Source organism: Melanotaenia boesemani, chromosome 14 (genome assembly GCF_017639745.1).
Source record: "Melanotaenia boesemani isolate fMelBoe1 chromosome 14, fMelBoe1.pri, whole genome shotgun sequence".
Lineage (NCBI taxonomy): Eukaryota > Metazoa > Chordata > Actinopteri > Atheriniformes > Melanotaeniidae > Melanotaenia > Melanotaenia boesemani.
The window spans coordinates 20,125,063-20,152,824 of NC_055695.1; the positions used below are offsets into that span (position 1 = coordinate 20,125,063).

A 27,762-nucleotide genomic window follows, 5' to 3' on the forward strand; every position below is an offset into this window, starting at 1 on the left:
GCCAGCACACAACCATCTGACTTGTCAGACTCGGCCTCACCATCTAGTTTTACTTCTTGCACTTTTCTTCTGCCTTATTTTTTTTCAAAATCATCTTGTGATTTTTTTAAATGGTTGGATGAGGTAAAGTTAATCTCACAGAAAACATTGTCTGATCCTGCATTTATCGTCAGCTGCTGAGATATTGATAATCAATGAGTCCTCCTTCTTGCTACCACAGAGCTGACTCTAAACTCCCCTTTAGTCCCACAAAGTGAAACTGAATTGTATCAAACCGACTGAGACACAAAGAGATTAATACGACTTTACTATCTCAGCTTCTTGGCCAGTCAAGTTCCGTGTAATGCTCTCTGAGATATTGATTTTTATTTTTCTCTCTCCTGTGCCTTTCTTCCTGGCCATCTCCCTCTTACCATCTCTCCACCTTCACCAGCCTCTCCTGAGCTGTGAAATGTTCTGCAGGTCAGACGGATGCTGGGCTGGATCAATCAGGGAAAGTAATCTGGGACACTTCATGCACGCAAGTAGACACGCAGACACATTACAGATCCTCACCAACACACACACACACACACACCTTCCTCTGATGCACTCTGGCCTGCCTGCCTCCAGTCTAATCGATCTGCATCTACTTTACCAAATGGATTCCTCTCTTCTTCTATCCTTCTCCACTTTTTTTCTCTCCGTGACTCAGAATAATAAATGTTCCAGACCGTAAGAGGTGTGTGTGTAAGCAATTTTTCATTTAACTTTGGCGTGACCCCCCCCCCCCACACACACACACACACACACGCACACAAGTACAGAAACACACACCCACCCACCCCTTCTTTCTCTTTTGTGATGTTTCAGTCTTTGGTGAGATCGATGCAGCTTTCCCACACACTTCCACACAGCCTCTGGTTAATCGGCGCATGTTGTGTAAGGTCAGAGGTCAGGAGATGACAGGGTGGGGCAAATCCCACAGGGTAAACCAAACAGGAAATAATATAATCACAAAATTTGGATTTTTTTTTTTTTTTTTTGTGAATTGTAGATGTCTGATGTTTAAACTTACTTTTTATCAAAGGTAAATTACAGGGTAAAAAGAAAAAAAATGCAATTGCATTTAAATGTTCAAAAGTGATGTTATGTAACTCGCTCTACTCTATTAAAATTTACTTATTTTATCTAAACCTTTTCACAAAATATATTTTATGCAGCTCTGTGGGCTGTCAAAAAACAGATCATCTTTCAAGTACAATAACCTGCAGTACTCTATATGTACAGTAGAGTCACATTCTCTCTGTCCCACACACACAGACACACAAACACACCACTGTCTCCTTTGCTCAGCCAAACTGTAGGCGGAACTGGAGCCATTTGTCCACTGGCTGAATCCCAACTCTGCACCAACGCATGCAGAAAATTGGTGAGCATCTTGACTCTAGAGATGACACTTCAATTTGTGCAGCTCCAGTGACTGGTGCTCTGCAGTTCCTCCCTTGTGGGAGTGTGAGATCAGCTGGACACCTGCCTAGCTGTTTGGCTGAAGCCTGGAGCACAAGGGACTGGGCCTTGGAATTGAAGGCCTGGCCTTGCCTGTCAGCCCAAGTCCCTGTCCCTTAGCCCCAGCCCCGGCCGAGCCTCTTCGGTCCCCATCACAGTTCCTCTAGTTCCACTGCTGTGCCAATAGCAGTCACTCCCTCTATGCCCCTGACCCCTATTTCTCAATCCAACTGTCAGCTGCAAGGCAATACGGCGCCATCCCTTGCCTCCAACAACATCAAATCCCCATCAACAGCTTGCCAGCCTTTTTTTCTCACTCACAGCCCCTACAGCATCTCGACTTGCGGTTCAGTCAAATCAGAACGATGCATCTCAGCTGCACGCCTGTCCTGCTGTAATCCTTTGTTGTGACGGATGGGAGGGATCAGTGGAGGCACTTAAGTAAGACATTTTGGTGGATTAAGGAGACTTAATCATTGTCTCATTCCCTGCATTTCCATTCTTAAATAAATTTAAATGTGGTTATAGAGATTGTATCTAGAATGAGTGGATTTTTTAGTAAGTATAATTTTGTTCTTGTGAATGGTATAGGGGAGAAAAGACGCAATGAAAAAGAAAGCAGATAAAAAAAGGGCCTACATCACAGGTGCTATGTGGTGTCAAATGGAAGTATCTAGCTCACTTTATTCAGATTTGGGTAAAATTACTGTAACTGTCCTTAAAATGAATAAACTATAAAGGACACATAGAGTTCACAGAGTGATGACACAGACCTGCACCACTTTGTATTGTATTTCAGATTATGGTTTCCACTTTTGTCTGGGGCTGGTTTCTATGTTGAGCTGAGGTTGCTTTTAGCAGTGCTGGGACAGAGGCTAGAGGATGCAAAAAACACAAAGTGAGGCACTGAGAAGGCGAGGCAAGCTGATCCAACTGAGTCAGCACCATGTGTCATGAGCGAGGACATCGCCTCCAGGAGTAGCTGGCAGGTAAATGTGGCTGCACACCTGTGCAGGCAACCAGCCATAATAGAGAAGCTGCCTCCTATCTTTAGCAAAATACAGTAAGACACACTTGTGCATACAGTACATAGACAAACATATTCAACCATGCACAAACATATTCAGCCCCACAACTCAACTGCATACCTGTTACTGTGCCCACCTGCATGTGTTGGGTCAGAAATTCAGCAATTCAGCATTGTTACAAGCTGCAGATATGCATGTTTGCTAGCTGGCTAAAGAAGCCTTCCCTAAGACGAGAACAGCAAAGTGAAAAACATGTAAACCCCTCTGAGAGAACTCAATTTTCACTATAATTCAAAGCAAGAGCTCGAATTAAAATTAGTTTGAGGCTAGAGGTGGTCATATTGGCTTTGTTGAACAGGTATTTAAAAAGCTATAAACAGCCTGCAGGTATACGACAAGAACAAACCCTACAGCACAGCACTTCCTTGGAGAATGAGAGCAAGGGAGGAACACTAAGCAGAGGCAGAGCTCTACCTAATCAAATCACTGTTTTCCCATCAGCAGCATCTCAGTCTACTTGTGAGTGCCTCTGTGTGTATATGTGTGCGCATGTGTGTCTGCCTTGTAACAAAGGCATAGAGCTAAATCACATAGACACCAACTTACCATTGTACGGTAGAATTCATTTTACAGCCTTGGGTGCTGTGTGATTGGATGTCCTCGTGTGTACACATGTGTCTGTTTAATCCGGTTATTGATTTGCTTCTAAACTGGACCTCACATAATCAAATAGATGCAAGGGAAAAGGACAGCTGTCCATAATTTGTCTTAATGACTTAACAGTTTGATGAAGGCAATGAATAACTCAAATCTACATGTAGCTGCAGAGGAGGCAAATGCATGATAGAGGAACAAGCTGTAACTTTACACCCATCTTCTGACAAATCACTTGGCAAATCTTCTGCTGAGTTACATGATGAAATATCAAAGTGTCTCAGTCATCTCTTCACACAACAGGCCTTGCGTCCTTATTTAGGCTTTGGCATGTTGTGTAATCTAATGCATGTCCGACTGTTCTCTTGCATGAGTCTTTCTTCTGCCATGAACACATTAACAACTCTACCCATCATGTTTGGGGACCTCCGGCTGCATACATCCGTCACATAACTGATGGCACACTACAGACCTGTGTAAATATTAAAGGCATACACATAAAACAATGCCATAATGCCACATGGTATAAAATTAACATTGATATAATATGACTATCAAGTGACATCAGTTCCAGTGTGCACAAATCAGGTACCCACAAACACCTGTCTTGAGCTTACTAGTTCAGTCACATTAAAATAGCTGCCTTGGAATTGTCATTACAGTCAATTTGAAGTTTAACTTTCATGTTAAGTTAGACTGAGGTGATATTTTCAACAAAATATGGCTTCTACTGCAGGAGCAGGAGAGTGAGACACAAAAGCCTTCAGTACGTTGTATAACAGCACAGCTAACGGCCGAGACCTGCGGCACACCAGCAAAACCATTAAGTGTGGTGCGCATTCAAATGAGCAGATAAATCCCCCCTACTGCTGTATCGTGCAGAGTAATTGAAAATGCCCACAGGAGGCTATCTCTGTTCATATAGTGTATTGCATGCCAAGGAGACAGCTTCGATAAGGTGGCGGTTGATTGCTATAAAAAATTCTACAACAGTCTTTGAGTCTGACAGCATGTGCAGAAGATACGTGCATCTATGAAATAGCACAACTCTCTCCAATGTTACCATTTTCTTATTCTCCGTCTTTTCTCTCTTTGCCCCCAATATCAACTTGACAGGTGCTGATCATACCTGCTAGTGGTGTTTATCTGGCTTGATAAGGATTGCATATCACTTTCCCTGCATTTCCATCTGGCAATACTGTGTAGGAAGGAAAGCATTCTTCACTACTGGAAGGGAATATGCATTGACTGTGATGCATTGACTGTGATGATTCATATTCCTTTTTAGGATAAACATTACCATTATCAGAAATACCTGTTGTCTGGCAACTGGGACTTAGCTGAGAAACCATCTCTGGTTTAATATGTACCAAATCAAAAAGGCAAGCCAAACATCTGACTGACAAGCGAAAATACTCTATTAACTACCTCCTCATGAATTTTCTGTATGCATGAGAAGATACAGCAAATTTCCCTTTTAAACTGTGTCAGCTCAAGCATTACAATATTTATACCCTGTGACCCGTATCTTTTTGAGTCATTGACTAAAACTGACTGACAAATTAACCTTCCAGATCCCCGCTAGAGCCATTTTAGACCCCATGCTTAGATGTCTGCTTTTTTGTGTTGTTGTTTTATTTTAAAATAATTTTGTTAGACATTATGGAACTTATCACCTTATTAATTTAAAAATCAGAGTTTAAATGATCTATTCTATTCCAAACTATGATGTTTTCCTAAACCTAAACAAGTGGTTTTGTTGTCTGAATTTTGCCATACACCAAATGAAGAAAGGAAATTCTAAATAAAAGAGCAAAAATGATGGTCCCAAATGGGAGAACTTGTGTTTCCCAGGCCAACATGATCTCATGCTAATATAATCAGCATTTTATACACATTTATTTACATTTTCTGCTTTTGGGTAATCATTTTATGCCATCAAAATAACACACCAAATGTTTTGGGTTAGGGTTAAGTTGCTGGCCTCGTTACACCCTGTCAATTTACATAATGTAAAATGTTGTGCAAAAACACACACACAAAAAAATGGTAATAACACATAAAATCAATTAGTGTACAAAACCTATTCTTCTTTGTGAGAAAAGGCTGCACTATGGTGGAAATAAATTTAAAAAAATTCTGATCATTGTTGATCCTCTGCATATTTAGATCTTAACGTTTGGGCCACAGTATATTATCATCAACATGACATGTCAGATGACTTATATCACAGAACCACCAAGAAAGCCCTCTAACAAAAGCTTCTGATAAAGCATTTAGAAAAAAAAGAATATCTAATAGCAGGGATGTAAATCACAATATGATATTACATCAGTTCAATGGATAATGTTTCAATGATATTTCGGCCACAATAAGATTTTGGTTCAGTTTGATTCAGAATCCAGTAATTGATATGAAATGATATTACAAACTGATTATTATAACCACTTTTGGTCAAATGAAATTACAAAAAGTAACTAAAATATCTAAATTTTTATATATATATTTTTTTTTTAGAACTTACTTACGATAACCAAGGTAGTACAGTCTGACTTTATCATAATTACACAACACATCTTTCGGTATCTGCATCAAACTAGAAAAAGAAGTTCTTTTTGTTTAAACAAACAACAAAAAAAAAAATGTAAATAATTCCATGCATTTTATTAAATTGCTGATTTAAAGTATTGACGTCTGATATTTCCAGTTTGGATTGGCTTACTGATCCCTGAACTGATGTATCGATGTAGATCGAAAGATGAACTGTTACACTCAACAGGTGATTTGATGAAGCATCTTTCAAAGTCAAAAACTTCAACCGATCACTGTTTTGTCCTTCCAGTTCTCCAACATGGCTGTCGCAAAACCACATCAGTCTGAGTTCATGAATTGAGGTTGTAGTTAATCACTAAACTGAACTTTAAACATGGTAAATCATCCATTTGGTCCATCAATAAATGACATGAAATATTTGCCAATATTTGCAACACAGATTCAGCCTGAGTTGCTGCACACCTACAGCTCACTGACGCTGTGAGAGATGCCATGTTTGTAAGATTAAATGCCTCTATTACCAACCACAACAGTGCCATTTTGTGGTATGTTCAGTTTCATGTTCAATTCATAATTTATCCCGCAACAGAAATGTATGAATGTTTAATTTGTCAGAGGCAGAGGGGCCTGTCAAAAGCGTGACCTTGAAACATCCTTTAAACATCATACAGCAATAGCGCGGGGCCGGTTAAGCTGCTGAAGCCAAACAACAGGCAATGCGCACACACGCGTACACATAGCCAGTCTGCCTGCTGATGCTCTCCGCTGCTTTCTGTTCCCTTTTTCCTGGGATGCAAAATGCAGATGAGACGAGTCAGCCGCTTGTGCACATCTCAGGAGAAACTGCCAGTCAAATCCAAACATCTGTGTGAATACCATAACACACAGAGTACAGAGGGGGATGAGAGACAGAGGGAACAAGAGGGAGTGAAAGACAGATAGAAGAAGAGAGTGGATTGCAAAGAGTGAGGAGTAAAGTAGCAAAGCTAGTGCTCCTCTCTTATTCCATATATTTGACTGAACAAAGAGCTATATACACATGAATCCCTCTTTCCTTCCACTGTATTTTCCATCGGGATATTCATTCTGAAAAGCAGCGATGCACAACAAGGGCTCGGTCCTGTGTTTGCTAGTGGGCTGAGGCGTTAATACTCCCCAGCTGATTATGTGTCTGTCTGTAGCAGTTTGAGCTGCTGCCAAAGGAATTAGGTCTAGTATTTGTGAATGCTGCTCCCCTCGCAGCAGAATGCCTCAGCGTGCTTCTCAGATTTCTAGCTTTTTAAAAAGAGAGGGAGGAAAAAAACATTTTAAATAAATGAAGGAAATCACTGTGGAAGCCTATTAAATTTTTAACGTAACCATTTTGTGAGTCTTCATGTGTGTTTAGGCTTCACACAAAAGGAATATTTAAAAACCAAAGCATGCTAATTGGGACAGAGATTCCTACAGCAGCTTCTTATTTAAACAGGCTTTTGGCTCATTAAATGCTTCCATCTAGCTTTTGTTGAAAGGAAAGTGGAAAAGACATTTAAAGACAATAAATATTTTGCTTTATCTATATGGGCATTGCACCAATAAAAACACAGAAAGACATAACAAACTCATAAAACATGCTGAAACGGTGGGAAAACCTCCTGTCTTGAGACATCTTGGTCAATCTTAATTATTTTACATTAAACAAAAAATCTATATTTTTTTAACAGCAGTCATTCCTAATTAGAAATTAATATGTGATAAATAATATATCTATACATATTACTGTGGATTAAGTAGGTTGTATTTTTCATTTTTAAAGATTCATAGTGTCATAATGTTGATTTGAAAACCCCTAAAAAGGTTATATACTCTCCTGAAGGAGTTCCTAATTCACATTACATATGTAATCCAACTAAATGACCTTAGAGTCATGTCTCTGGCTCACATATCATTATCACCTCTATCTTTTAATCCACTTTAAACCTCTTTACAGTCTGTGCTCAAAGTCGCTGCAGTGAATTGATAGCTGACTGATGAGTGCCTTTATGTGTTAGCGCTAGTTGTTTTGTTCTGTGTCTAAAAAAAACTGCCAACATAGACAATTACGGCACATACACAGTAACAACTACTACACACAATGTGACCATTACATAAAACAAACAAAAAAAAAAAACTGACTATGGCTTCTTAACATAAAGCATAAGATTGCTAAAGGCCCTTTGCTGCACCAGTGTTTACCACTTGTCCTTGTCTAAAGTATACTTTATGAAAGTCATTATAGCATATTAACGTGCTGAAGAACAATAAATACTCAGCTACAAAAAGCAAACAAAGGACATTATTTGCCTCCACTGCTGGCAATCACAGACCATCAAGTTAGCCGTACAGCGTTTCAAAATTCCTTCTAAAAGTAAATAAAGTGTACTTGGTAAATGACAGGGACTTAAAGGAAGAACAAAGCAGCTTTTTCTACTCTGAGATTAATATCAAAGCAGAGCACTGGTCCGAGTGATTAGCCTTAGTTTGTTAGTAAGCTAGTTTTATTATATAAGGCCTTGTTTGTTAAAATAGAAAATAAAATGTTAGAATAAAAAGAAAAATGTCAAGTTATGTTATAATTACAGTTACACTGTGTTAATTATGAATGTTGACCATGTAAAATATCTGTACTTAGGGGTGATAGTATAATGGCAGCACTAACGGCAGTCTGACTTCTAAAAGTACCATGTAGACCTGTCAATATCTAAAAATCACAAAGTACACACTGTGACTTGTTTATTGACAGAATTATGCCACAATTAGCCAACACAAAGCCAGAATAAAAAGAGGGGTTTTGGAACAATTTTACAAGCTCCAAGTTTGAGACATTTTCTTCAAGTGCAGTTTATAATATATTTTAGTGCAGCTACCTCCAGGCCAATGCACCAAATAAAAATACTGAATATGATAGTCAAATTAAACAAAAGAAAACAAAACAAAATAAATAAAATAAAAAATGGTTTGACTGATTACATGCCTTATGTAAAATACCTCAAGTAAACCGCAGAGAGTCAATGAGGACAGAATAGTGACGATTAGGAGGCAACTGTTCATCTGCCTGAACCAATTCACATATCTCCCTTTCTCTTTCATTCACTTTATGCATTAACTTGGTGTTTAATCAGCTTCTTGTTAACCATGTCACTCTGCATCTGGACACACATCAGCAGCTCCTTTGACACACACATGTTGGAATAAACTACACAAACAAAATACATAACAGGTGTCAGGTAATTTAATTGTAGGAAATGGCTTAAGCTCATCATCCTTTTTTATTCTTTGTTTTCTCTACATGGTCTTTATTTCTCTTCACACCTATAGTTACAAGAGAACCACACACATGAGCATCAACTGCAGCTTTATCTCATGTTCGTTTGATCTTCATTTACGTTTAAATCACTCAGCAAAGGGCTGGTGCACTGTAGCTAATAAATTCCTAACACACCCCACCCTATTAGCATTGATGTGTAACCTTGGAGCACGTGGTGTTCTGCCTGAGGGTAAAAGAGTCACTGTGCATTTGTGTAAACAGTAAATATATATATACATATATGTATATATATGTGTGTGTGTGTGTGTTTGTGTGTGTGTGAAATGATGGACTGTATCTAGATCAGGTCCCCTATTGGTTCCCATCAGGAGGCTTTATGGTGTACACTCATCAAATACATTTAATACTGATGAGCACTCAACTTTTTCACTTGCTTACCCACTGTTCCTTTTCATTCTGCTTGCATGTCAATTTTTTTCAAACTGTGCAGATAGACTATGATACAAAGCCTTCCTCTGGCCTTATCTGTCTTATACCCCTGATAGGTTTTTACACCTCTGCTGACACAACGCTTTGGTCCTAAAGCTCGTTCTAGATGATAGAGCCACTAGCCACGTCAACAAACAGAGGAATCCCTTCTGTTTCAATAAACATTCTAATGCCACCTGATTAAAAACAGATGGAGGAATTAAGCATTTCTGTCAAATACATAAAGCTTCCTTTATTCCTAATGCTAAAACAAAAGTGAGTCAGTCCTGGTTGAGGATGGCGAGGAAACAAATGGAGGCAAAATAATATCACTGAATCTGTTCAGAATGATATTAGCAATGAAACATGACCCTGTCGTATTGTCTATGACAGGTGAAAGTGATGGGTGGATAAAATGGCTGCTAGTTTTATTAGTCATCTACTCACTCAGTCACTTGGATGTGAAGAATGAATGGATAAATGGATGTAATGGTGGAGGGAGAAGAACACTTAGCTTAAAATCACAGCTCTTCTGCTGTCACTCCAGTGACCATACACACACCTTGATATATCAGTAAGGAAAATAGGACTTAAGAATCAGAGCATGCACAGCATTATCAAATTTATTGTCATCCAGGGATGTGCAAAACTCAAGCATACCTCCTTTTCTCCTATGGCACATCACATGGACAACAAATCAGAGTGTGTACACAGGTGGCTTTATTTAGTGGCACATCTACTCATGTAACTTACATGCACTACTTTACAGGCACTTCCTGTAACATGCCATGATACATTCAGCATCTCCTATGTGCAATCCAACTCTGCAGCAGAATTCTAAAAAGGTAAATATCCTAGAGTAGTGCCACGGCAAGAAAAGGGGAGGGCCCTGTGTGTTCCCCACACCATTTTTTCTTACCTCCACTCCTGCTTTCACACATCTTTTAGAGTAGTATCTGGCCCTGTCCCTGTCTTCCCCCATTTCTTATTCTGCCCTCAAATCCTCAGTCTAGCCCCCTGCTATAATCTTCTTCCCTGAAAGAAAGAACTTAACATTCTGCACATGAAATAGTTTAAAAGCATCACTGCACTGCTTGTGAAATCAAAGTGTAACGAAAACCGACTGTGGGTACAAATACTGCCTGCTCTAGCCCCTAAAGAATGCTGAAAATGAAGCGACATATAGTGGCAGGCTGCTTGTAGCCTTCCTTACCATCTTAAACCCATTCCACTCCATTTGGGAGAAGCCGGCCGTTGTCTCACGTTTCCTCACTCCTCACACAACAGCTACACCAACGCCTCAGAAAAGAAATCCTCTGACTCAGTCTAACTCTCCCTGTCTCAGTCTTCTCTGACACTCTCTCCTAATTCTTTTTCTTTCTGACTCTTAGCTGAGACTAGAGAACTGCGCAGTAGAGGTGTTCGGAGGAAACATCGCCTTCTTCCACAGATGCTGTGAGGAGAATGATGAGTCTGGATGAGAGAGCTGGGCTGCCGCAAGGTTCTCTCTCTTCCCCCCCACCCGTAACCACCCGCCCAGTCTCATACTCAGCTGGAAGGTCAAAACCCGCCCACGCGATGTTTTTTAGAATCTGTGATTGGCTTCTTGGTTTGCCTGTCAGCTCTTAGCCTCACCTCCCCTCCCTCGGTGTTAACACATTCACTCTCTGGCTGGCTCCGAGCCCTAGTCGGCACACGCCAACCTCTGGCTGATTTGGCAGAGAAAAGGCTTTCTGAATCCCAGCAAAGCAATCAATCGCGGCTGAAGTCTGTGCTTGAGTGAGCCGGGGCAGAGCAGCACGAAGCGGAGTGATTGCAGCCTCGGGCGTTATGGTAATAGGATGCCTGCGCGGCACAGTGTATATAAATGAGCTATTACCGTGTACATGTTAAATCCTCTGTACATTACACGAGTATGTATAGAGTATCTATGAAGACTTTTCAACGCATAAACAAGGCTTTTTTTTTTACATATGTAAAAGTCAATAAAAAAAAATATTGCACAATTTTTAATAATTTCGATAGTAAAATAAAATAAAAAAATCCATCAGAATTTTTCATAAAACAAACGCTGCTTGCATGATTTGGAGTCACACAGAAAATTACATATCCAAACACGTCTTTGAACTATTTTAAGAATAACATAATTAAGTATAAATAATAGGTTATGCTTCTTTTACGATAATACTCACCATGACCATTCTTGTGATGAGCTGTTGGCTGTACGGACTGTAAAGGTACAAAAAAAGGGGGGGCGGTGAAGTCAGCGAGGGGAATCAGCGGCGTGCTGGAAATGATTAATGAGCCGGGAAGGCGGTGAAAAGAGCCAAAAACTAAAAAACGAGTTGAAGTGTGGTTGTGGAAGACCCGCTGCCCTGTCCCGTGCTATACTGAATAAAAACACACTTGCCTTCAGTTTAAAAAGCACACACACACAGCCAAAACAAGCACAAAGAGAAGCAGCCCACTCCGGAGAAAAAAAAGTCGAGAGAACACCCTCTTTCCCAAAAACGCCAATTATGGAAAGTCCAAACGCCTCGCGCGCGATTTCCCATTGGCTGAACAGGTGCGGACGGGGCGGTGCGTTTCTGGATGAGAGGAGGTAATCTCGTTGTGGTCCACGACGCGGGTTGCGGGGAGAGCAGTTAAAACGCTTTTATATTTGTGTATGCACATAATTATCTGTCCGACGACTGACAATTATGCACGGGATCAGCATATGCTAGGCTTTTAGTTTATGGGCGCGTGCCTCCACGTTCCTTCTTTGTCATTAAGATGGGTTGGTGGTTGTGCTGGTGGGGGACTATCTTCGTTATTGCTGCTTTGCTTATAAATACGCACGTATCCTTCTCATCAGCAGGAAAAAACAACAACAACAAAAAAAAAAACATCAGCACCTACTCATATAGGGCTATGATTTGTTTGCCTGACACACAATCTTAAATTTACCTACAAAATGCTTTGAAAATCGCATTTACTGATGCTGCAACTTACTTTATTAAGTCTAGATAATATCATGTAGTACAAACTGTTTATTTACAAATAATAATTTAAATGGCAAATTCATTGTGCCCAGCAGCAAACCCACCTCATGTTGATATCATCCACCTGTCCCCTATCTCAGGCAGACAAGAAGAGGGAGCTCTTGCCTCCTTTATCACAGTTACCTGGCAGACAGCAGTACTTGTCTTACATTTACACAAATGCATAAACACCCAAAATACACATATGCATACACTGGGGTTTATGTTACTTTAACCTAACAAATAGCACATACAAATACACAGTGTTCACTCAGATATAAATGCATCTCCTCGTTTGATATTACTGTTTAGATCCTCATACAGGAGATCCAAACATTAGCAGGTCTGAAGTACAGTTTTCTATTGTGTTTCACACAATAAGAGGACATCAACAGGATATTGTTTTATGTTTCAGCTAATCCTCAGCTGTACATGTAACCCAACTATTCACTAAGTAGGTTTATCTTCTATATCCAGGTAAGAGTATATCTGGATCAAACAATACAAACTAGGGGGTATGAAAGCCAGTAGATGTAAAATCCCCTGTTATGTTAGTATTATTTCATACTTAGATCATACAAGCAGCTGAAAACCCACAATAACAGGAATTTATTAAAACAAACAAAGGAAATATGATTTGGTCTTTTTCTCTGGGAGTTTGGAATTAATTAATGTATCTATTACCTAACAGCATCAACTACAATAAGTATATCAAACAGAATATTAATAAATTTAATCTACAGTTAGAAATGTACTGTCCGACTGACATGTTGAACTCTAAAGATTAAAAGACTTTTTGACATCTCTTAGTAATTTGAGTATAACAGCAAAGTGATGCTGTAGTCTCAAGGTAAACCATTCACGTCACATCACTGTAACTCAGTAAATCGCTGAAGGCTCCGGTGTGTACATGAATCATCAAACAAAATCTTCTATTGTGAACTTTGCTCCCACTATACACATCTTGCATTATACAAAGACAACTTTACAAATCATGCAACCCACATTTCTATCTATTTCTACTGCATTTTAACCATACAATCAACACTGTGGGTACATAAATTAGCTCCCAAATAAAGACCCAGAGGGAATAAATGGAAAAGGCAAATTCTGGCAGACAAAAAGGCAGCACTGAACCACAGGTCCCCTGTTTCTCTGCTTCATGTATGACCTCTCCACCTGTCTAGTTAGCAACATCTAGCTACCTAGCCTAGCAGAACCATGTGCCTGACATACTAATGAGAATCCTTGCTATGCACTCAATTAGGACTTCGTAGTATATGTACACACACACGCACACACACACACACACACACACACATGGGGGAAGAAGGGCTGAACAAGCCCCCTTTTGTTTCAAATGGAATAAAATATGCTGGTACTTGCACTCTTGAGGTTAGTACCATTTGTACTTCCCATAACCAAACAGAGGGAGTGTAACATATAATGAAACACAATGAAAATGGATTAAAAACAGGGGTGCATCTTTGCCTTTCTTCCTTTGTCATGTGCCTTTTTATCTCCTGTGCTGGAGAAAGAGGAAAGCTAAATTTGCAGCTGAATGGTAACAAACTCTCTGCCCTCCATCTATTTTTTCTCCCCCTGCTCTGACCTTTGAGTTTGACTTTGGTGTTGGACCCTCAAAGAGTCATTATCCATCCCATAACTTCCAATAAGCCTGGCCAAACAGTTTTTTTTATTGTTGTTTTTTAACTCCCTTAAGTAACAAACAGAATATTGGTTGTGACTGACTCACAAAACATGTTTTTTTCTTTGATTTTCAGTCCTTTGTGCTCTGCTTTTACAGTAACATAAAGTGGGTGATCATTTTTGTATTTCATAATGGACAGTGTTTTGCGGTTGTTTTCCTCTTCTGTAATAGGATCCAAATAACCTTTTCTCCAAATGAGAATGTGATTTGAAAGTGAAAATAGTCTCTCACAGTTGTCTTGCATGGCATCTCATTTCACTAGATTGCTCCACAGGACTACGATTTTAGAAAGCAATGACAATTACTACCACTGCTCAGTAAATTAGCTATAAACACATCTGTTCTTTCCAGTGTGTTGTGTTTGGGAGTGTGTGTAACTGCAACATACAGACACAAAGATAGAACCATGTTGTTGACATGAACTAAAACACATTGTGTATTATAATAAGTATGGACAAACAGAGGGAGTGGTTCAGCTATTCAATTAAAGGCATCCACAATGTGATGCTGCACTGTGTGCATCTTTTCTTACGCACACATCAGTTGCAATATGGCAACGAATAAATGTAAAAATGTTAATTAAGTAATTAAGATTAATGATTAAAAGCACTTCTGTTTTAGTGGCATTTCCACTTTGTCAGACTTTGGATGAAAAAAAAAGTGCATAGCGTTGATTGGATGCACTTTTTGGCCTTTTAGATGATGACTGATGCTAAATAGTTTTTGAGGAGATAAATATTTCTTTTTTTTTCTTGCATCATTCTGAAAGTTTAAAAGCTTTTGTGGCTATAGCCCAGGAGGTCCAGCCACACTGTCAGCAATGTGAAAGCCCATCTCACTTACTGGCTCTGGCTCATATCCATAAATACCAACACGCACAAGCAGAACTTATTGAAAACACACACAAACATATGCGTGCTCAGATGTATAGCAAAAAAAAAAAAAAAAAAAAAGCTGAAAAAAACAAATACTGATCGCTTTATTTCAAGAGTCACGCCCTGACACCAGTGACTGTGGAAGTGTTTTCAGCCTGTGTGTCCAAGCTTCTAATTCTGATAGCAGAGAGCTGGCTTATTGTCATGAACTCATTCTGCCCTCCATTCCACCCAGCTTCCTTAAACTCCTCCCAGCCACAGATCTTAATGGATTAACTGCAGGCTGTGGTGCTCCCTTGCTGCATTGCCATTCTCTTGCACATTACATTTCTGCCACTCCCTGCAATATTTGATTGTCAATGCTGAATCTGTAAGTTTGACCTGTGGATAGTCTGGCAGTATCCAGCACACACTGTTCTGATAACTTTTTAAGAACCGGTAAAGAATTACATATCCATTATGTTGCAGAGCTGGTTAAAAAAATGCGCAGTGTAGACAGTGATAATTGTGGGTGCTTTTGGTTTGAGTCTTGTTAACTGTCAGACGCAGTGTTTTAACACCTGTCTTATATTACAATCTGCATAATAGCACTTCTATTTAAAGGAGCAAAAGTGAAGATGCTGGCTGAGCTGTTACCTCAAAGTGCTGAAAGAAAATACCTCAATTATTAACAGGGGAAGGAAAACTTTCATGTTTATCAGGAAAACTCATCTTCGCAACTGCAAGTGGGGGTTCAAATGCAAACAAGGACGATAATTATCACCATTACATAGTGAGGCAGCGACAATGTCATTGGAGACAATACTGTATTTCAATAGATTTCTACAAAAAACAGAAACAAAACAAAACAAAAAAAAAACAAACAAAAAAAACAATGCAATGCTTGTCAAGTCACAGCTGCCAATGCGGTAAAACAGTCTGATGCATTTAGAGCTGTAGAATCCACTTTCTTTGCTTTGCTTTACTTTACTTGCGTTCTTTTTGATTTGCCCTTGAATGGTAGATTTTGCTGCTCTATAGAAGTTCTGGCAGAAGTAGGATCTTGCTGTGCTACTCAGACTGATGACTGCCCTTCTCCTGGCAGGTGTCCACCCTCTGCCGGTAACAATCAGCAAATGAGGATCGCAGCCCTCAACGTGTCCCTCAACAACCACAAACTCAGCATCACTGAACTCCAGCCATCAAACAGCTGTGCACATGATAACATGTGGCTGTCTCTAGATGAAAAGGCTGATTTTTTTAAGTGTGGATGGTTTTTGATAACTTCATGGTCAAGAGACACATGATACACTTGCTTTGCTGCTTCATGATCAGTCAGAGTACTTCTTTCTTTTTTTTTTTTCTTCACAAACAGAGCTCTCTGTTGTCTGACAGGGGCAATTTTGACACCAAAAATGTTCCTGTAAGAAAAATGACATCCATGACGTGCAGAAAGACAATGGCACCATATTCAAGCCACTGAGAGCAGATGATTTAAAATAATTTCAAGCTCTTTGCCAGTCAGTTTCAAGGGCTGCTTATTAGAGAGAAAGCTCTATGGGTGAGTAAAAAAAGAAAAATCCAACTTGGTTCACTGTAAAAAATTAGAGCCTTGGATGCAAATGATAAAATTCCCCGACTTGTTGTTACATAGACATCAAGCATGTCTGTCATGTTTGAACATTTAATTGCATTTTTATCCTGAATACATTTGCTGTGTTCCAACAAAATCAAATAACTTGATCAACATTTTAAAGCAATCAATGTCCAGTTCATGCAGTATTTGCATCTTGCAGACACACTAACTAAACGGGATAAAAACATGTTTTAAATTTAGCTTTAACTGAATCATACCCCATTAGAAATATAGGATACCAGTTGCATGTGTTACTTGAATTTGGGCAATATTTACTGTATAGTTTATTCAGTAAAAATCAAACTAACCTAATTACTAAACTAATCCTACATCCTATTTTCCTCCATGTTAGTGGGCAAGATAGACAGTCAGCTTCACCCCTGCCTGTATCACTCTCCCTGGTGGAAAGTCCTTAGATCAGAAATGAATTCTTCATGCTGATCCCAGAACAAGGCTGTGCTGCATTTGTCACAGCTTCCTTCAACTTTAACTCCCAGCTGTTTGGTATGGTTGAAGTTTTGCACACTGTAGAGATGTGACTGAGGGGATGTTTGAAAACTCAAGCCTGAACTTGAGTACTTTTTTAGTAGATTTAATTTGAAACACTTGTTTTATTTAACTTTTATTTTCTGTTTTGATTTGTTAGATTCTTTTTCAAATTTTCTCTTAACAAACAGAGAACACAGAAACATAAATAGCTTATTCGATGCACACATTATTGTTAAGAAATTTAAGTTACAAACCAGGACACACATGCTCCAAATTAAGCAAAAACATCTTTGTTGTTTTTACTTTTTTTTTATGGAACAGAGCGGTGATGGTGGTGGCATCTTTGAGGCTATAACCTAACACAAATGAGAGAAAGTTTGCGTAGGAGTCCAGGAAGGCTTAGCTATGCATTTGCTGTTGGGTCTGGCATGTGTTCTGGCACTGAGAATGTATTCTCAACAGGACTCTGGTGGATTAGTGTCCATTTGGACAACAGAGTGGTTCGCAGCTTGGGGTGACATTCAACTTCAGGGGGCCAGCAGCCCCCACACTGATCATTAAGTTTAGTCTTGCTGCTATCTGTTAATTAGGGATCGTAAATGTAAAGGAATGCACAGTGTTTGTGTTATACTGGAAGCCAGAGATGAGTGAAATAAAACGTACTCGTATTCTATTAAAGTGTTGTTTTATAGTCTGAGCAGTGGGTGTGATGTGAAGCGGTCATCACGCTGCAATGTGGTGGGTCAGTGGATCATGGGGGTTTACTAGTGGGCTTTGGGGCTGTGAGGACAGCAGCTCGTTTTGTGTTTGATCCCGGTCGGGGTACATCCATGCTCACAGGGCGACTGCGGCGGTCCATCTGGTGCAGGCTTTAATCATAACCACCCCCACTTACACACATACAAACACCATACAATAACACAAAGCACACAGAGATTCCCACTTGAGGTTCTTAGGCTGATGCTCCCTATCAAATTTCATTATTTACATTATTTATCTTAGCTATCTTTCCCGTAATGTATTTCCCTGCAGAAATGAACCCCTTTTTCCTCTTACAAAATCTGCTACTCAGACCTCAGGTGGAAAAATGTTAGTGCTGCTACCTGTCACGGTGTTTTAAACCTCATCAAGAATCTCACACTATCAGATCTGCATAAATGACTGCACCCTGCTTTCTGATAAGGAATAACCTTTCAGAAATTAGACACATCCAGAGTCCTTTACATGGCTGGCCATCGGCGCTGTGGACCAAACCATGCCCACGCTGCATAAATCCTTCTCTGAAAATGTCACTTCATGCTTGAGGTAAAGCAAGTGTGTAATACACAAAAAAAACCCTGATGGGCTTCAGCTTTAATGCCTAAATGCTTAGAGACATGTTTCACTTATTTAGTGTAGTTGAGACATTTGGTGGATTAAAGGGGGAAAAAAGAAGAAAAACTTAGTAGAAAACAAACACTAGAAACTAGAAAGAAAAAATCCCAAATGTGATATGTTGTATGTGTATTTCCATAAAGTTGAGCACCTACAATTCTCATCCTTAATGAAGCTGTTAGAATAAATATTATTACTGGAAGAGAGGGGTTGGCAGATAATGATGCTGATTTTAGGTTCAGTAGGGAAACTGTAAAGTATTGCCTCTTTAGTATTTTACTTTCCAATATATCCTTATTTAATGTGTCAGTAAAGCTACTTTATTTTTTTTTTTTTATGTAACGGTCCACATCAGGTCCAGCTGCTAGACATGTTGGTGTGCTCCAGTAACTTCAATGGTCCCTGTGCCTTCTCACTAATGCTAAAGTCAGCCATACATCATTTATTCATGGTGACAGCAGATACTTTGCTCATCCTCAGCAATTAAGAAATCAATAAAAACGCACCAGCTTTGAAACTATCAATTTTGAGAAGAGACAAAATAGTGTTGTTCATCAACATGCCAGCAACCCAGACACAGACAATTACTCCAGTATTGGCAGTGTTTGTCAGATCAGAATCAACAGGGGCTGAGCTGTCAATAATAACGTCACGGCACATTGTCTGGTCAGAGATTCTCACCTAAAAAAAACAATGTCACAATCTTTGAAAAAAAAAAAGGCACTTAATGTTCTCTGTGTCAAAAGATTGCCTGCATTATGAATGTTTCTCCATACTATGAAGGAAAGGATTGAGCAGAGGCCATCTGAGTGAGATTATCACAGATGGAGATGGGTCAGTAAAGGCCTTGCATGGGCTAATACGTCTTTTGTTAAGGTTCACAAGGCTGACAAAAATCCACAATGCTGTCAGTTTCATAATTAATTCAGTAGGGCTGAATGATCCAATACATACACCTCAAACTCATCTTCCAAGAGAACAATATGTCCATTTAAAATGACATCAAACAGTAGCAGAGAAATATTTATATCTTTTTCATATTAATATTTTGGAAATGACAAAATGCCTCACCAGATTTGCAAACACAATACTTCTCTCTCTCTCCAGACGTGTCTGTTTCATTATTCTCTCTGTATTTATCCTTCCTAAGCCAAATGAAATAACTGCAGCCGGATGTGAAAACATTGTCCTGGAGAGGCAAAAAAATGTTGTCTCTGAAATTAAATGTTTTTTATTATTATTATTATTTCCAAGCAGAAGTGCAACCCTGGGATCGTTGACATAAGCGAAATGAGCAGCAGAAAGTCAGTTACTATAGCCAACAAATGCATTACAATAATGCACAGGCACACAATGGATATTTAATTGACTATGACGTAAACTGTGATAATTATGATTTAGTTATGTTAATCTGTATTAAACGACCTGTCAATCAGTAAGGGAATAATAGCAGATTGAATTCTTCTGTTCTGGTTTTGGTGGTGGGTGTGACCCTTTTGTTTACATTCTAATTACAGGTTATTCTTTATAATAATAGTGCAGTGTTTGATGATTAAAGAGACATTATCAAATGCCTTTTTTTTTTTTTTTTAACAAATGTGAGATGTTCACTAGTGCACAAACAATTAAAAAACAAAACCGAGCGCCACTGGTGTTATGATTTAAGTGATATTGCAGGTTACTTTTGGCTGGGGACATTGTTTTAGGATAAATAAGTAATAATCAATTAGGTATAATGCTTCTGTACTGCCATGATCCAGCACAGTAAAATGAGAAGTTGTAGATGGAGACAGAAAGACAGGCAAAAAGGAGAAAGAGTACTGCTAGCTTGTAGCATTTGTGTACAGTAAGTGTATGGGTGTGTGTGTGTGTGTGTGTGTGTGTGTGTGTGGACGTGCATGAGCCTGCAGACACCTGCTTCATTCTGCAGTGATGGTTCCCAGCGGGACACAGGCTCAGCTGCTGATCACTGGGCCCTTCCAGCAGTACAGAGTACTGGTGGCCAGCACACACACACACACACACACACACACACACACACACCTCAGGCCCCGCTTGCAGTGCGTCTCTCTGTGTTCCTTGTAACTGACACAACACATGTGCTCATATCAACTGTATACATGACATGATGTGCACACACACACATACACAAACTAGTCTGTGTTCTCATGATGCTGAATATAAATTCTATGATGCGGTGAAGTCATAACTTGCACTGCTGTAGCTTTAGATGTGCTACAGGGGTGATACCATCGAGCAGCATGTCTTTTTTTTCCCCCACAACCCCAAAGCTAAAAAGATTTGCCGAGCAGCACTGGATCAAACCACTACGCCATGTGCTTTTCTGAGTGTCGTAAATGAAGGAAACAATCTATTTTCCTTTTTAGAACTTTCAATTTTCAGCCTTACAACTGCTTATTTTATTTATTTATTTATTTGGCAGATCACTAAACCTTTCAAAATATTACACAAAAACCACATTTTGTTTTGCCAGTCCTTTGTTAATCAACGACGATTGAACTTGTGGCGTGATTATCATTTTTGATCCTGCAATTTGCACATATCTCCATCTCTCGGTTTCTCCGCCTATGAGCATCTTCTTTTCTCGTTATTTGGCGTCGTTTAGTCGGCTGCACCTGTTTGTGCCTCAATGACAGCGGGGTTGTGGAGCATAAATGAACTAATTTCCTGGATATAGAGAACACTGCAATCAAGGAAAGGGGAAATGCAGTGAGCGGCAGATGGAAGGAGCTAATTATTGTTATGAAATAGAGATGACCTCTAACTATCGCCTGGCTGCTTATATGCTGTGGCGACGCATATTTGCCAGCTTTTATGCCACCCCCACCCCACCTCTTTCACCTCTCTATGGTTTCTGTTGTTGTGGTGATGATGAATGACTTCAGGCAGGTTTAAAACACAACCCTGTTTCCCTTTTCTTTTCTTTTCTTTCCTTTTCTTTTATTTTCTATTCTTTTTTAAAAAAATGTTGAAACAAAAAAGATTAGTTGGCAAACAAAGCCCCGTGTCACATGGAGAAAAGCAGCTGCCTGCAGTGGGTAATCAGAGGAGCTTTCTTCAAATTAACAGCATTCAGGTCTGAAGCATGACGCACAGTGTGCTGCTAGATGTGCGCTTTTGAAAATGAGATCTCAGAGACAGAAACCCAGAATCATTTGCAACTCATCTGTTACCCACAAATTTAGCCTTTTTGTCTAAAGGTGGCCACCCGCTCGACTTGTGCTGTTAACTGAGACTGCAGATGATCATGCTTCAAACAGGAATGCATGTCTAAATTTCATTAATCCTATGAGTCTCTGTGTGCTTTTGGTTCTAATTGCTTAATTCTTTAAATGCTCTTTTCAAAGCACTGCCCTAGAGCTTTAAACACAGGATACACAGCTGAGAACATGCACACATGCTAGCAAGCACAGAAGCATTGAGTGTAACACATACACACATAGGAATGCTATAAAGAAATTAGCTCATTGTGTTGCAAAGGAGCATTGAACGGTAAACTTAATCTGAGTCGCATAATTGTTGGAGGATAAAATTTTTTATGCGTGTGTTCATTTATCATACTCATTCAACTGAATGGTACATTAAATATAAATACAATGTTGTATTTTAGTCTTTAAAGAGCAATAATCGATTGATAGATCAAATAACTGCTTCACGATACAATATGCTTTCTCCTATGTTGATAAGCTGTAGAATAGTATTTTCTTTTGATAACACAAGCTCTAAAAAATGCAATGCTTTTGAGGCTTTACACACCAAAGCCAGCAGAATCTTCCACCACATTTATCTAATGTATGCAAATGATCTTGCTGTGCTTAATGAAGGCGCCATTAATCACTTTAACGATGGTCTTTTTTAACCAGGGTAATCATGCACAGACACACGAAGATACACAAGTGCGTATTTACAAATAAATACACAGGCATATGTGCTTATGCACTTAGGTAGAAACCCACACAGGAACATGCTTCATCACCAGCAATGTATTAATGACGGATGTGCAAATTCCCAAAAATAAACCATCATTAAAAGCGTTTTGCCAGAAATAATATAATGAACAATGAGGATCATGTAATTTTTAAAATAATTATATCCATACTTTAATGACTACATTCTTTATTTGTAGCCTTTATTGTAAGCTAGTCTTCCGTTCATCAGGCTCCACCCTTGAAATAAGTGGTTAAGTGATCTCCTCTAAATTCCATCTAATAATGTGCTGAAAAGATTCACCAAAAAATATTAACATGCCTATTGTTTTTATGTAATAAATTACTTTATTAGTTCCACTGGTCTCTACAAATGATTTACGGTCCGGCAGCTTTATGCAAACAGCTAATAAAGATTTTTGTGGCTCTAACTGGGCATAGAAGAGACAGGTGTTGTATGTAACAACAGCAAAAGGCTGGACCTATGTCTTTAAACCTGTGTACAAATTTAAGGCAAAAACTGAAAGTGAAAAATGTTTTTGAAGCCTGGCTTTGTATTGCACCTTTTATCCTTTCCATGCATATGCATACACATGACGGAAACCCCTGGGTACAGTCAGCAGCATGACAGTGGGTTATGAAGGCTTCCGGGAGGCTCAGGGGTGTGGATCTGAGCCAGTTTGAAGGGGAGCTGAACCAATGAAGAGCCCACAGCAGATTAGACACCCACAGCTTCATGTCGCTTTAATGCGGCGAGTCTGGGATTTTCTTACAAGGCTTTTGCCTAAACGCTCAGGGCTTCCTCATGCCCCTTTTTCTCTCTCATTCCCTTTTCCCTCAAGTAATCTTTTCTATGTAAATTGCAGAGTAATGTTGACTCCAGTGGAAAATGTCTATCTAAAGCAGTCTTGCTTCCTCTGCTACTGTAGCGAGACGCAGAAGCTGACTGGAATTTAATTGATATGATAGTTACAATCAAATGTGTTTTAAAATCATTCATCTAACACAAATGGGCATCTCCTAAGAGAGTTTCTGTCAATTTCAAGGTTGGTATGCAAAGTTTTGAAATAAAACTAAAAAAATTTTCTGCTACTGCATCTCTATTAATGTACAAGGAAAATTAATTAATCATCATCAAGGATCAAGTACAAAAAATAAGTATCGGATACTTCACAAAACTGAACAAGCATTTAACGTGTTACCCACTGAGATGCACATTAACACATGCGTGTACACACAAACAACAAAAATTCCCTTGATAACAGTCTGACTGGCAGAGGCTAAAGACAGAGTAGGCGTCCGTAATTGAACAAATGTAACAATGTAAATATTTACTAATATTACCCACCGGGGATTCAGGCAGAAGCCCACAATTGATTTGCTCTCTTTCTGCCCTTCCACGCTTTTTCTCAACACACACAAAACACTGTTTTCATACACACGTAACTGCTGCTATTTTCCTTGTTTCATTTCTTGGTACAATGCCTTAATGTTCATTAAAGGGTTGGAGATATATTGTTCTGTCTATCCTCTTACCAGGGGTGACCTGTAGCCCATCTGGGCTGACGATGACAGGAGATCCCTGGGAAATAGCGGCGAGTGCGTCTCGGGGACGGAGCCCACGCCACTGGCTGCTAGTCCCGAGAGCTGCCCGTACCTCGCCATCATCTTGAGATGCTGCTCACAGAACACACACGCTCATACACAGACACAGGAGGAGAAGGGAGGAGAGAGACAGAGAGGGAAGAAAAAAATAAAAGGGGGGGGGGGGGGGGGGGGGGGCAGAGGGAAGGGGTGTGAGAGAGGGGAAGGAGAGCAGATAACAGCAGGTAGGAAGGACAGTGGGAATGGTAAAGGACAGAGGAGGGAGTGGGGAAAAAACATGAAGAAAGAGGACGGTAGAGGGGGATTACAGAACACTTTGCTCTCACACAAATGCATGTGTGAACATGCAGACGTACGCACTCACACTTACAATCATACTATGCTTACACATGGAAGGCAAATACACAATTTTAGCCCAAGGTGGGCAATTTCACAAGCAAGCCTGTGTTTGATGGGTTGGATAGCTACCTCGGTTACAATAGGGGGATGTATTGGTTCTCCATTTATGATTACAAGGCAGGATGAGTGAGAGAAGCATAGCGGTCCCTTTTTCTGTACCAGTGTGACTGGGAAATATAATAAACAGCTGCTGTTATCAATCATGCCCTCTGTCTTCTGGCTATGAGCATACAGAGGTGCACAGACACACACACACACACACACACACACACATGGACATACAATAACACACATGACAGAATGGTTGGCAGCAGACATATACAGGTGAGGTGTGGACAAAAAAAAGCAAATCCAGATCTCTTTACCTCATTGCTCAACAAAGCAGCGTTGAGTGTTCGGCTTATTTCGAACATGTTCAGATTCGAAGCTTTTTTTTTCGTTCTGTCCTTTATATTCAGATTCTCTTCAGTTACTTGCTCCCCCTTTTTTTTCAAGGGATGGGAGTCAGTCACTCAGTCCCAGGAACACAGAAAAAGAAAGAAAGAAAAAATTAAATTAATTGAAAAAAGAAGAGGATTAAAAAAAAAAAAAATCCTCTTTATCTTCTGATTTTGGAGTTGTGATTTTTCAGTCTTCTGTGCTTTTTTTCTCTTGCTCCCCTGTCTGCTGATGCACTTCTGCTTGGCTGTGGCTGTTCGTGGAGGCGTTTGTGTCCAGGGTCTCCGCACACGTCTGAGGAGTCAATATGCTGTCTTTTAAAATCTCCCCAGAGTCAGCACATTAAAGCAGGCAGTCGGTGGGTCGGTGGGTCGGGCTGGCTGGATCCCTTATCTGTCCCCCGCACACTGGCTCACACAATACGCTCCGATCCTCACACTGCTCGCTAGCAGATTAGCCTGTCCCAAAACATAGCACTTAGTTTAAACTCCCCTCCCTTTTTGCTCTCTTTCTCTCCCTTACTCTCTCTGTATCGCTCCCTCTGGCTTGCTCCCTCCCTCTCTCACTCCATCTCTCTCTGCATCACTCTGCCCCCCCATTGCTCATGCATTCAGGCAGCTACAGTTCACTGTGCCACCACAAGGTGGGAAGACTGTTCAAGCAGCAGCAGTACCACGCTCCGTGCCACTCCTTTTCATTTAGATTTCCTTCTTTTCTCCTTTTTTGGGTGGTTATTTATAACCTATTAACATAGACCGCACTTAGTACTGCTCTCACACTGATATGGAATAGACAGCTAGGGTTCATTTAAAAGTTAGGAAGCACTGAGACTAAACATTGTTTTTTTTTAATTAGGAACAGGGCTTTTTGGAAGGGAAGGATTTTATACTTTCTTGGAGGTGTTTTTGTGACAATAAAATAAAGTCTTGGACTACAACAAAACCTGCATGCTTTGAAGGGAACTTAATGGAGGGTACCTCTCAGTAACAAAGGGAGAAGTGTGGGTTGGGCTGATGTGAGCATCAAGGTCAGGTGGCTGTCCTTTCCCTCAGCAGGGTGTGGCACAGAGATGACGAAGCAGCCAGTCACAGACATGGCAGGAGATCCCGACTCTTGAACAAACAAGCCGCCCTGTGCTCCAAAAAAAGAAAGAGATGCGGAATATGATTAACTCTGTTCTTAGATTCAGTCAACACCTGACAAATTTAAGTGAAATGACTGTGATATGTTACCGTATACATATCTTCTAAGTAAAAGGAAAATAAATATTTTACAATATTGGCTGTTTAAGTGAGTTCACAAATCAAATCTTGGTGCTGCCTTGCTCATGACTAAATGAGCATGGTAAAACATTTATTCTCAGTGCTTTAGATGTGCTTTTTCACTGTTTTGGATCAAAGTTAGGCGGGGAGCAGCCAGTTAATAGCAGTCTATTGACACCGGACCATCTGTTTAGGTGGATGCTGTCCAGCACATTGAAGAGAGGGAGGAGAGGAAGGATGGATAGATGGAAAATGTGAGAGATAAAGGGAGAAGAGCTGAAGATGATAAATGAATCAGTAATGGTAAGCTGCAAAGCATATAGTTTTGGTGCATTGATTATTCTAAACAATATTTATGCCAGCATGGAATATGAGTCACATATCCTTGTTTACCCTTTTTAAATTAGCACATTTTTCTCTTTTATTTTTTTTTTTTATTTTTGTCTGCCACAAGGAATGCGTATTCATCATTAACAACATCACTGTGCTGTGGCACTGTTGCACTGGCTCAGCTATGATGTATTTTATTACTTCTTCCCTTAGAAAAAGGACTGCTACAGCCACATCCCTGTTCCTTAAAGCCTGTGGTCTCTGGGGACGTCTGGTCCGGCACAGCCCTGGGGGGAGCTGTCACTTGAATCATCCAGAGTGAGGGCTGATTCCTCAGTCAGCTGCCTCTCAAGCCTTCCTCTCTGACCCAGCCTCACTCCCCTGAGCCCCCTGATTGCTGTCACCATAGTGATTCTCTGTGTACTGCTGGCTGGTCTCTGCACCACCAGTGAACCCCCCCCTCCAATCTCACCTCTCACAACAGCCTGTCGCAAACTCTGTGCCCCCTTATCCCCCTTGTTTCGAATTTTGCATGACTTGTTTCTTCACTGATAATGGACTTTACATGTGGAAGTCCTCAGCTGGCTGGGGTAAAAAGGGTTCTCCTGTACTTGCTGGAAAACAAATACAAAAGCACACACAAACATTCAATTTCAGGCAAGAAACATAGACAAGAAATTCTTTGTGTCTTTTTTTTTTCTCTTTCAGTTATGGTATGGCACTACAAAAACTGGCTTATTTGATCATTTTACAGTCAGAAGAAAAACTATCTTTCCTAAAGAATAAAAAGTGATGCTTGAAAATACCTTTGCTGTGTCTAAGCTTCTTTTTCCATGACGGGGTTCTGATATGTTCTGAAGGGGATTGTGATGATGTGGCGTGTCCTCCAGTCACTAGCAACCCACGCTTAAAATAGCCACAAGGAATTTATTGAAGTTCCTGTTGATCCTGTTTTTCAATTAAAACATTTTTAAAATAATAATTATAAAATAATGATAAAAAATTAGAATAAGATATTGTTTTTTTCCCGAGGGGAAATCCACGTGGTTGTGGAGGTATCCACCTGGAATTTATGGAGCTTCTCACATAACAGAACAGGCTGAACTGTATTAAAAGCAATTGAGAAATCAAAGAACATGGTCCTCAATGTGTTGTCTGATTTGTCCAGATGAGAATGGGCTTTCTGAAGCATGTAGACGATGGTGTCTTCAACCCCA

At 39.9% G+C, this 27,762-nt stretch overlaps 1 protein-coding gene across 5 annotated transcripts in view; it reads right to left on the bottom strand.

Annotated features, from left to right (window-relative positions):
• elavl4 (ELAV like neuron-specific RNA binding protein 4) overlaps positions 1-27,762 on the bottom strand; it is a 74,907-nt gene that overhangs the window by 44,768 nt on the left and 2,377 nt on the right. The window contains exons 2-6 of one of the 5 annotated variants that reach the window (XM_042006453.1): positions 27,352-27,493; positions 27,018-27,159; positions 25,931-26,084; positions 24,881-25,411; positions 24,048-24,188 (exon numbers count right to left, since the gene is read on the bottom strand). In XM_042006453.1, the coding sequence (XP_041862387.1) occupies positions 24,048-24,188; positions 24,881-24,928 (189 nt within the window). In that variant the 5' untranslated portion in view covers positions 24,929-25,411; positions 25,931-26,084; positions 27,018-27,159; positions 27,352-27,493. Of the gene's footprint in view, positions 1-10,690; positions 10,937-11,669; positions 11,873-24,047; positions 24,189-24,880; positions 25,443-25,930; positions 26,085-27,017; positions 27,160-27,351; positions 27,494-27,762 lie in introns of those variants that run through there. The other 4 variants (XM_042006454.1, XM_042006452.1, XM_042006456.1 and 1 more) reach the window with 4 other exon arrangements.